This window comes from Thamnophis elegans, chromosome 1 (genome assembly GCF_009769535.1).
Source record: "Thamnophis elegans isolate rThaEle1 chromosome 1, rThaEle1.pri, whole genome shotgun sequence".
In the NCBI taxonomy this organism is placed as follows: Eukaryota; Metazoa; Chordata; class Lepidosauria; order Squamata; family Colubridae; genus Thamnophis; species Thamnophis elegans.
Window position 1 is genome coordinate 120,131,382 of NC_045541.1, and position 12,365 is coordinate 120,143,746.

At 33.8% G+C, this 12,365-nt stretch overlaps 1 protein-coding gene across 1 annotated transcript in view; it reads right to left on the reverse strand.

Annotated features, from left to right (window-relative positions):
• The window catches only part of RYR3 (ryanodine receptor 3), a 249,476-nt gene that overhangs the window by 22,426 nt on the left and 214,685 nt on the right, over positions 1-12,365 (reverse strand). Inside the window, exons 88-95 of the mRNA XM_032213643.1 lie at positions 11,539-11,620; positions 9,940-11,252; positions 8,709-8,767; positions 6,869-7,037; positions 6,195-6,281; positions 5,143-5,340; positions 2,679-2,809; positions 108-150 (exon numbers count right to left, since the gene is read on the reverse strand). Of these exons, the coding sequence (XP_032069534.1) occupies positions 108-150; positions 2,679-2,809; positions 5,143-5,340; positions 6,195-6,281; positions 6,869-7,037; positions 8,709-8,767; positions 9,940-11,252; positions 11,539-11,620 (2,082 nt within the window). The remainder of the gene's footprint in view (positions 1-107; positions 151-2,678; positions 2,810-5,142; positions 5,341-6,194; positions 6,282-6,868; positions 7,038-8,708; positions 8,768-9,939; positions 11,253-11,538; positions 11,621-12,365) is intronic.

The window sequence follows — 12,365 nt, forward strand, 5'->3', positions numbered from 1 at the left end:
GCACAGGACAGCATCCGAACCGATAGTAAAAAAATTGGAAACCCACCTCTGGTTACTACCTTTTATTTAATAGTTTTATTTTGATTTAAAAGAATTAAGGAACGTACCTTTCGTTTCACAAACTTGTCCCAATAATTATTAGGAAAAGATCTGTAACAAAGACAAAATAATTACTAAAATTTAATTAAACAAACAAATAAACAAAGCCTCAATATAAGACAATCCAGTAAGAACACCCATCCTACACACGCACATAAAAAAAAAAAACCCAGAAGAAAATCCACAACCCTATCCTCACTAAAAGTAATTTAATTGCCTTGGTGCTTTATTATTTTAGTTCACGTTATGCAGATATTATGTTCACACAAACTCTAGAATAAAGTTTTTTTTTCATATAGTATCAGACAGGGTAAAAAAGCTCAAGTGAATGATGACATCATAGAAACTGTGCCTCCTATAGTGCCCCCATTTTTTTTAATTATTTCCCCCACTCTGGGGTCACAAACCCTTTCTCTCTCTCTCTCTCTCTCTCTCTCTCTCTCTCTCTCTCTCTCTCTCTCTCTCTCTCTCTCTCTCTCTCTCTCTCTCTCTCAAGTTATTTATCTATATTTCTAAAGAAATAGAAACTAGTCTATAAAATTATATATGTCTAAAAATTCTTATACTTTAAATTGATAGTTGATTATATACTTAAATGTTTCTCAAGAAATAAATTTAAGCTTAGATTATTTTTTGAAATGTTTTTTTCATTATTCATCAGATTTTATTGAGACAGGGTTACTAGTTGTTTTTTAAAAATATCCTTATAGAAAACAAGCATTGTAGTATTAAAAGTAAAACATTTATGAATATCTATAGCCATTGATAAATATGATGAAAAGTTAAGTTTTTCCCTGAAACATAATTCATCCTTTAATGTATTACTTTCATTGTATTCATTTAACTTCATTCACAAATTTCTGTTCATGCAGAAACAAGGTGTTTTCTCAGGGAGGACTGGGTACTGTACAAAACACTATTTGTTTACTCTTCAGTTCTGAATAAGTTTTTCCTAAAACAAAGTGCTTGTCAGATCTGGAAACCATCTTTTGCCTTTTGGACTTCAGTCCTGCCACATTTTCTACTGTGGGAGATTACAGAGATTATACAGAGTTATTGAGGCCACCTGGAGGTTTATCAGTGTCATCAGGGTCACCTTGGTGGTGCAAATGGGTGTGGAGCCTTCTTGGAACTTGAAAATTGAATCTGTCAAAATTGAACAGCCGTCTCTCATCAGAGGGGAGGGATACGACATCTATCTTCAGTCTACAACATAGTCCTTTCAAGACTTCCAAAAAGCTCCACACCCATTTATACTACTCAGGTGGCCTTGATGACACAGATAAACCTCCAGGTGGCCTCAAAGACTCTCTACAAGGATGCAAATGGCCAGCTGTCTGCAAGGAATATAAATCCTTCTATTTTCCATTATCCAGCCAGAGCTGAAGAAGTTTCTTGGATGAGAAGGGAAACATTTTCAAAGAAAAACCAGAAAGTCCAGTTGCCCTTGAAAAAAGTACATTTGGGGTTCTTCTCATCTCAAATTTTACAAAACAACAATCATGTCAAACGTCTCTCTGAAAACACTAGAGACTCAGAGGCAGCAAACTTACAACTTTCTATTAAATATATTTATCACAACAGTCAAAATGTAATTAAAAAGAAATCCAACAATGTTCAAGTGTAATATGGAAGTAATATACAAGCAATGTTAAATTATTTATCCTTTTTCTCCTGCCTGTGTGCCATAAGGGATTGGGGTCCCTCAAACCTTTGAGCAGCAAAAAAGGCTTTTATCTTTGCATTATTACTAACAAACCAGCTTTTGGTTCAGATCTTGACAGGCCAATCCCTCACAAAGTGGGGAGCAAGTTGTCTGCTTAAGAAAAGATTACTTTGGAATAATACTAATATTTATTTATTTATTTCAATCATTATGGCCCCTCTATCTCATCATAGCAATTCTGGGTTGCTTCTCTAGTCAGACATTGAAGTGAAGAGATAATAAGGAACAACATTAAATATTTTCCATGTAGGAAAAAATAAAAGAGCAAATTTCATATTCTTGCTTCCTGACGGAACATATAAAGTTATCTTGCATTATATCAGATGAGTAGTATTCTCTAGTCTCTGGGAAGCAAAATTCTCTTAAGCACCTTGCCACATCCGATGCTGTTACATATACACTTTATTTAGGTAAAGGTAAAGGTTCCCCTCACACATATGTGCTAGTCATTCCCAACTCTAGAGGGCGGTGCTCATCTCCGTTTCAAAGCTGACGAGCCATGCTGGTCATGTGGCCAGCATGACTAAATGCCGAAGGGGCACAGAATGATATTACCTTCCCACCAAAGGTGGTCCCTATTTTTCTACTTGCATTTTTACATGCTTTTAAACTGCTAGGTTGGCAGAATCTGGGACAAATAACAGGACTATGTGGTACTAGAGATTTAAACCGTCAAAGTGCCGATCTTCATGAACTATGTAGAAAGATGGTCAGGGCCTATATCAACACAAATTGTGATTTGTATCATACATAAAATATGATAATTTCACCTGTACAGAATTATGTTGGGTACACTGTCAAAGTAAGCCTTAATAAAATCTTACTGCAATTCAACATACAATGTGGCACTTACGGAGTGTTTATGACTAAACGATCCCACTGCCCTTTAATATCCTCTTCAGATGGTTGCTCTGTAATATATAGACCATCAAATTCTAGCTTTCTAGCAATGTCTTTTTCACGTTTGAATACAACCAAGGGAACCTTTAGAGGAAAACATTTTGAAGTATTTTAGTGATCTCAAATTTTGAAATGAAGGTAAATATTTTACAATGTCTTCAAGCTGATTGAACATTTATAGAATTGTATTTGTATTTGTATTGTATTTGTATTTGTATACAATTGCTTTAAATAATCTGCTTTTAAAAACATTATAGATAAAGTCAATTATTATAACTAATATTGATATTGTTATTTACAAAGCGGTTACAATTTTAACTCACTATTATGTACAGCCATCTGATAATCCATATTATATAAATAACAGATGCTATTTGATCTAGAAATTGAATTGGATTCAGGATTAGTGCAGTGTATCTATTGATCAATAGGTTTTCAATTATTAATAAGCATATTTGACTCTCTGTAAACCGCTTAGAGAGGCCTGAAAGGCCTATGAAGCGGTATATAAGTCTACTGCTATATTTGGATCTAATATTGCTTATAACATAATACAGTAAGAAGAAGGATCTTTTATTTAGCATGAATTGTATAGTTAAATAAGAATACATAAGATATATATAAGATGAAATATGAGCATAGACTTGGATACTTTTTTCAGTTCTATACAATGTTTAATGTTAACTGGAATCTATGAATTTAAGATCTATGTATGTTATTAAGATACCATCAAATCTTTTCTGATTATATAAAGAATATTTCCCATTGTTACCAGGATCTGCAGCTCTTATAAGAACACTCCAGTAATTTCTTTGATCTTATTCATCCACCTGATCCATTGTCTTTGTTTACTTTTACTTCCTAAGCACAGGCTTAGGAAAATTATCATTCATTTGAATCATGTACCCAGATATGCGAGTTTCTGCTTGCTAATAATCACTCAAAGGAAGCAGTCCATTTTATTTGCTCCAGCCTTTAGATTTATCAATGCTATTTGCAGTCCATGGTACTTTTAATAACCATCTCCAAATCCATAATTTTTTCTCTCCTTCTTTCACTTATCATAGCTTGGGGGAGTCTATCAATGTGCTTTTCTTATTGATATTATGACTATTATTATATCAAATTAATTCGATTGTCTTCAGATCCCATTATGTTTATATTGCATTATTTTGCCCAAAGTTGCCATTGGTGAAATTACTGGCCACATAAATCAATATTGATTGATTAGGTGTCATCAAGCAAGTGTCAACTCTTAGTGACCACATAGATGTCCTCCAGGAATAAATGAATATAAGTAATAGCTTCCAGGGAAAGTCTGTAACTTTCACTAATCTGATAAATCCCTTTCTGTCCAGATTCTCTTATTCTAGTAGTACAGAATAACAGAGTTGGAAGGGACCTTAGAGAGCTTCTAGTCCAAACCTTGCTCAAGCAGAAGACCCTATACCATTTCAGAGAAATGGCTGTCCAATTTCTTTTTAAAAACCTTCAGTGATGGAGTACATAACTTCTGAAGGACCTTATATCAGTTGTCTGATCTCATGTCCTTCTGCCTTTTCTACCTGTTCATTTGGAATATTTCTCTACACATATGGCACTAACCTTCCTTGTAAAATCTTAAGCAAAACTTTGCTTGTATAATAAATTAGTGCTTTGTCCAGGGATTTGCACATTGTCTTTCATTTGTCGTCTTCAGTATACATTTTTATAGTATTAGCTGCATCTGGGCAGGAAGTAATATAAAAATCATCCTGTTCCAGATGAATCTTGCTTTAATAACAAGATATAACTTAAGTCTAATTTGACTGGTATTTCTGGACTCATTGTCTTGAGTTCTGGTTTGTTTTTTGATCCTATCTTCTAGTTTATGTTTGGGTGCTGATAGCTGTTTGAACTTAGTTGTTGCTTTTTAAGTTTAAAGCTGTTGCTTATGACTGTCTGACATGCTACCATTATTTAAGATACAGAATCTACCCATGTTTCAATATATCTTGCATTTGTGATTTGGCTGATTTGGTCTTTCGTTCTTTCTTTTAATTTTCTTTGTGATCCACATTGTTCTCCAACCCTGGATCTCATTTCATGGTTTCTGAGGTTGGGAGTCTCTGAGATGGTTTTAAGGGAAGCGTGGAAAACATTTATCTCTCAGAATCTTTTACCATCTCAGAGTTCCAAAAAGGAAAGGTTAAGCCAAAAAAAATCAGCTCTTCTCACTGGACCAGACCGAGACGTAGCCTCCTGAAACCATCTGGAATGCTGGCAAACATAGTTTTGCCAAATTTTCCAACCAATAAACAAATAGTAGCCAAGTGATTTGATGGAAAAATGAGGAAATATGTGTCACTTTATATAATAGTAATATGACAAGAACGTGACATATTAATGGCTCTATCAAGATAAAGGAAATGACTAACCTTCAAATAATAGTATCCAATTACACATAGGAAAGAAATAATAGTATGAATAATAGCAAGTGCCCTAAGTGTCGGAGCCATATAACCTGTGCTCTCTTGTAAGACAAAGAACACCATTCCTTCTTCATCCTCATCTTCATCTAAAGATTGCCATAAATCAGAATCTTCTTCCATTTCTTCCAATGGTTCTTCTGTCACCTGTCATTCACACATACACACATTCTTCTTACGGGTATGTAATAACGCATTCCTAGATAATGCTTCTCAAAGCCATAAAAATACATAAGATACTACTGTACACAAAGCATAAGTTATTGAAATATAAAATAGGTGGATTAGTGTGATAGCAATTCAAATGGCTTGCTACGAGTCTCCTTATTGCAAGCATATTATATTTTTCTATTAATTAGTGGATGACAATATAAAATATTATAATTGTCTCAAAGAAAACAACCGAGATAACAATAGAATCATCCTGTTCTACCAGACTGTAAGTCCTATAACAAAGATAGTATGTATGGGGCACCTGAAATACTTTAAATTGTAAAACATTATTATTGAGGTATAAAATAATAGAATAGAAACCAATCATAACATAAAAATATGCCACTAAGATTTTTCACCTCTTTGCGATTGAAAATGAATTAGTAACTTATTGATGGATATGGAAATAGATTCTATGGAGTTGGTGGAAAGGAAGGAAAAATGTTTCCTATCTTCCTGTCCCTTGTAATCCCCAGAATGATTTTCCAAGTCTCTTGAAGGATATTTCAGAACAACTTATAAATTAATGTTGGAGGTTGCAGAGAAAAGAAAGAATTTAAGAAAGTATTACCAATTGTTCTTCTGCTTCTCCTGGAGCCCAATTCTTTGCAAATAGATGGAACTGTTTATGCATCAATGTATTTGGAATATTCAAGCTATAATATTAGTATCACTTTCATTATCTAATTTATAGTAATAATACTGTATCTGTAGCTAAGATTTTCAATATTGTAAATATCACTCTGAAAATTTAGACACTATGCATAGGATAGATATATTTACATTACCTTGTAAAAGAGGAGAATAAAATTGATGGCAAAGGCAACAAAAAGTGCAAGGAATCTTAAATTGTAGAAATTTCTTGCCAAATAGTGCTGGAGAAAAAAAAACACATAAAGAATGTAATTAATTTATAAAGAAGGTTCAGACCTAAAATGTTATATAATGAAATCTATATAATTTTTCAAACTGCAAATCATAATAACTATTTGTTTCAAACTGATTATATTAATGTTAATTATATTTCATGTCAAATTTTTCTTTCCCTTTTCAATCTGTCTTACAAAAGCCCACACAGAGCCCAGTTATTAAGTTTAAAATAAAGGTAAAAGTAAAGGTTTGCCCTGCCCATTCATGTCCAACACTAGGGGGCAGTGCTGCCCTCCATTTCTTAGCCAGCATTGTCCAAAAACACTTCAGTGGTCCTGTGACCAGTTTGACTATATGCTGAGGTACATGTAATGTTGCTACCTTCTCACTAAAGTGGTACCTATTTATCCACTTACATTCATGTTTTTGATCTGCTAGTTTGACAGGAACTGGGACAAGTAACAGGAACTCTACCCTGTCTTGAACCTAGCCTGTCAGCTTTCCAGTTGACAAGCTCAGTGTGTTTAACCACTGAGCCCTCACAATCCCTTTTAAGTTTAAAATGTTATTATTTAAAAGAGATTCAACATACCAAAACTTTTGTCTGATAGATCTCCAGTACTTTAAAAAAATTAGCCATAACTGCTTCTGGCTTCTCTAACTTGTGTCCATGTCGTTTTCTTTTCTTAGGTTCTTCAACTTCCAAATATTCAGAGTTTACATCATCCTTTATCTTATCATGTTTTTCAACATCCTCCATGCTATAGGAAATGACAAGCTATGAATTAGATTTTTACAATGCCCAGATATAAACCATGGAAAGTCAGACGTTGTACAAAGCTAATTAAAAAGTAAACGTTTAGGACAGATGAATGTGAAGACATGCATTTTTCAATATACATATATGAATTTTTGTAATGTCCCAAAAAGCATTTTATATACAAATGTTAATGAATGCATGCATTCTAGCAATTTCCCCTGTTTAATCTTTTCATTTGGCAAGGCAAACAACATTTAGAGAAGTACAAAAGCTGCATAATAGTAACATTTTAATTGCATATTACATGGAAAATACAAATTAGTAGGATAAGATTGGCCAGGATCAGCTTTTAATTGCCAATTTCCTCTGTATTAGCACACTTATCCCATTAAAATTTCCAATCAGATGTTTGTTGTGCATGAAGGTGCCTTTTAATATATTCCCATGGTTTACATTCTACAGTTGCAGCGCTTGCAAGACATAAGAATTTCTCTGGGCTAATACTCCATAAACAAAAGCTTAATAGATGATAACAATTGAAAATATGCAACAATAATGATCAAATGTGTAATCAGTTTTCAAACTACAGTGAAAACAGATCACATTTATTATTTTCTTGACTTTGAAATTTTGCCTCTTAATACTAGTAATCTTGCCAATGACAGTCAAGGGGATTGTGTACACATATACAGTATATGGTGAAACAGCAGTTGCATAACAGTTTAAATATTATATAGTTTGAGAGTAAGTATAAATGCATTTCTAATGTAAGGAGACTTAGATAATTTTAAATATAAAATTTATTTATTTTTTAAATTCAAAAGGACAAATTATTGTGTTGATATAACTAAAAAAGGAATGCAAATGTGAACAAAACCATACAGGTGGTCATTGACTTAGGACCATTTGTTTAGCAATCATTCAGTTGCAATTGCTCCGAAAAATGTGATTTATCACATACATAAAACTACTGTAGCATTTCTGCAGTCATATGACTGTAGCCCAGGGTCTTAGCAATGGGCTCAACTCAGTGGTGGGTTCTGGATCCCATTGCAACCAATGCCTCACTTAACAATCACACTACTTAACAACGTAAGACTGTCTGTAATTAAGATGTATTTATTTATTTTTGCTCTCGGATTAAATTTTCAGGCAATTCTATAAACTATCTCTATTAATAACAAAAATATTTTCTTTGATTTTCAAGTGTTTTGTAAGAAAGCAACAGTGACAAAGGTGTCATTGAAACCAAACCCAGGTTCCTTTGCACTGCTAATTCTACAAGGCATCAGCTGATTACCTTTTACTATCCATTTTTTGGGGACACTTCAAAAATTGTTATTTGTACTATTTACTAAACCATAATAAGGTTTTCTCTCTAAAAGCTATATTGTGGTAAGCTTCCATCACAACGATTGCCATTAGTCATTGGTGTTAGGATTTAACTTTGCTTTGCTTTATCGAATGCATTTTTTATTGATGAATGACCAAAAAAAAGTTTCTGTCCGCCAATTCCATTAGAATTAACTGGAGTTAAAATATGGAGGGAAAAGTTGACTGTTTCATTGTACAATTTTTAAACACCCTCATTCAAAATATTCATAAAGTTTCTTTAACCACATTTTCTAACATTAAAAAAAACCACAACAGTGTTTAACTATACATAGCTTACTCAGCCTTCTCAGATTCTGTTCTTGTTTCTGATTCATCATCCCTTGTAACTTCAGGTAGCTGAAATTTTTGTAAAATATACAGAATTTTAATATTATGATAATATTATCCAATTAATTATGAATGTTTTAATTAATTAAAACCATGTTGATGAGTGTTTGCCTGAAAATGTTGCGTGTAATGTTGTGTGTTTGTGTTTATACACAAAATGTTTTGTGTAAAAATTTGTACATGGCTTGGGACCAGGGTACCCGAGGGATCTCCTTTTTTCCAGAGGTTCTATCTGTACAACTACAACTAAATTCTAAGGTAAGATTTTTAGTGAGCTCAGACAAGAAAGCAATCTAGAGATAAATTAAACAATAAAATTCTGATTCTTTTTTGTGCTTTTTCTGAGGTACAATGCGGGACAAATGTCTCTTTTTGAAGGCAGGACATCCTATACCTATAGATGGTTTTGAAAATGACTACATACTAGACTTCTTATTAGCGTGAGAACTAATGGCATCCTGCTCTCCATTCCACCCTTAAGAAAAAATATTGTGCTGCTGAAAAGTTGCGAGTTTGGCTTCTAAATGTAAGTGATATGATACTGGGATGCACATGCAAGAGGTGTAGAGAAATAGAAGCCATCAGGTGACTTACAACATTATCAGATAAACCTTTCTTTCCAGAGGAATGGAATATAGCAGCAGCAGTAATGGCAACACCATAGAGAACAGATTGAATATTTTAGAATGACTAATTGAGTAGAATCACCAATGATAATAATACACCAAGAAGCTATTGGGGTGGGGTGGGATAGCACCATTATTTGTACTATCATATGGAAACATAGACTTTACTGAATGAATTTTTAAAACTTGAAAAAATTTAAGACCTTTAAAATATATCTCAGCATAGCTTCAATGGTCTTTTAATGCATCATATTACACTGTCACAAATATTTTAATAGAACTTATAGAATTCTAATTTTTAATCCTATATATGTGTGTGTGTGTGTGTGTGTGTGTGTGTACGTACGTACGTACGTACGTGCATGCATGCATGCATGCATGCATGCATGCATACATACATACATACATACATATATATATATATATATATATATATATATATATAATCTCTCTTATCTCTCTCTTTATCTCTCTGTCTCTCTCATCCACCCACCCAACCACCCATCCATCCATCCATTCATCTATCATACCCAACACCTGCATTGTTTTACCTACCTGAATTTTCTTCTTCTTACGAACTGCACTTTCCAAAGAAGGGGGTGTTTCTGATCCAATAATACCAGCAATGTCCCCAAGGCCAATATCATGACCATGTTTGGATCCACTTTCTTTTTTTGTATAAATATCAAAAATATCTGATAAGAGATCACTTTCTCCTTTTTCTTTTTTTACAAATTGCACAATTTCAGCTGCAATGCCATGTTCCAAAATGTCTACTGCTTCGAGCACATCGTCATGAATTCCAAACTGTGTTGGATCAGGCATATCTCCTAGAATTTTGGTAACTCTTATGTTTTTGGCCCCTTCAACTAGGCCATCACCAAACACAGTACTCCAAAGGATCTGAAAAATGCTCCATATCATAGTAAGAAACATTTGGAAGAATCCTATAAATAGCATCCAAAGAGAAGAAAAGGACACTTTCACCAGTTCTTTAAAGGTCATTTTTTTCACTTTTCTATATTGTTTCCTTAGATTTTTCAGTCTAATGATCTTGAGAATTGTGGCAGCATATTTCTTTACTGCATCACATGCCATTGCAAATGCTGAAGCTGATTCAAAAGATTGTTCTTCTTTCTCGTCTTCTCCAACCTCCCTCAGACAGCAAGCTTCATTCTCTTCCTCAATTCTGTCAATTGTATCAGTTTCAGAGATCTGAGAAGCCAACTGCATTTCAAAAATGGTGTCCTCACAGAAATTGACAAAAAGCTCCATTTTTTCTTGCTCTCCACCTTCATTTACAACATCAAAAATAAACTGCCTTTTTGATTCTTTAACTTGGGGCTTTTCCCACTGGGTCCTGCTGGATTCACTAATCTCAAAATAAACCCGTTCTATCTTCTTGGCACTACCCATGATCTCAATGCGTCCCAGATAAGGTTCAAAATAATTTAGGACACTTTCTGCCGGATGTAATAGAGTTTGAAGGCGTGAATCATTTGGCATGTGTTCTGAGAGATTTGTTAAGAGCACTGCCACATTAAACCCAATATCTTTGGCTGGCTTGTGAAATCTTTCAACAAAATCAACATAGTTAAACATATCATTTTCATCAGTTTCTGCACAAGACAGCAGAAAGTCAATTTCTGATTGCATATACTGCTTCTGACCTTCCATGGCTTTTTGAAACTCCTTCTTTGATATTATTCCTTTTCCTTCGGAATCATACTCTTTGAAGGCTTCTGAACTTGTTAAATCTTTCAGCTTGAGAAACATGTCAAAGAACTTCAAAATCATTTCTACGTTGCTAGACGACTCGACCAGTGTATCTACCATCTGTTTGCCAATTGTGCCGTTTACAATGTTACCTAAATCACAAATGTAATCATTATTTAATTGAAATGCATACATAATGTTTAATGTATAATCACCTTTAGAAATGATTACAACTATTTCTAGTTGTATAATGTTGCTTTCAATTAGCTTTGCAACCACTGTTCAACTATATGTTTAAATCTATTGCAATTTCTTTTTCAAGTTACAAGGCAGAATTACTGTTGTAGATACAATAGCTTATATTGAGAAGTTTTTTTAAAATTAATTTTATTGTGGCTTATAGGAACGGAAGGAATAACACGTTAAAAAAGATTCCACCTTCAAGCAGTGACAACAGCATCACCACCATATCCTTCAGAAGATCCAGTAATTTCTTCAGCAATTCAATTTGGCTGGAATCCTAAGATACAAATAAAGTTAACATTTACTGTTAAAATGATCTAAACAACATCTCAATTTACCATGGTTATGTTTTACATGATTGGAACCAATGAGCTATGTGTGTATGGCAGAATGCTTGTGCAGAAAACGCTTTCCAAGGTAAGATATAGAACAATGAAAGCTACCTTATCTATTCTATTGAGGATACATGGCAATCTACCAACTCCAAAGTGTCAAGCAGCAATCTTCCATACTAAACACCTTAGAGGCTGAATCTGAGATCAACTCAAAGAAGGCATTTTGGAACCAAAGAAGATAGCAGAAATTTTATAAATAAATGCAGCTGATCACTGAACTACTATGCCAGGTAAAAGGATATATGGAATAACACTGCCCAATTACACTAAAAGATTTCGGTGCCTGGGTTATATTAAGATGGCCCATGAACAAGATGCCACTTTCAAGATCAAGGCATTATATCATTATCCAGTTTCTTCTTTCCCATAATGTCTGCATGTCTGTGAAATCTGCCCCAGAAGATTAGACAATTATCCAGAACAGTATAAGACATATTAAGAAGGGTTGGAAAAGAAATAGGAATAGCAAAAGCTGCCTTTTAGTGACAGGAAATTATTCAGTGAATGTCTGGAAGGAAATGGATCCATGCCATTTTTTTAAATGTATGCCTTCTCAAGAAACATCAAAGGGACATTTCCTAAGACACATAGGAAGTACTCTTGATGTTGGAATAAATAGGATAATGT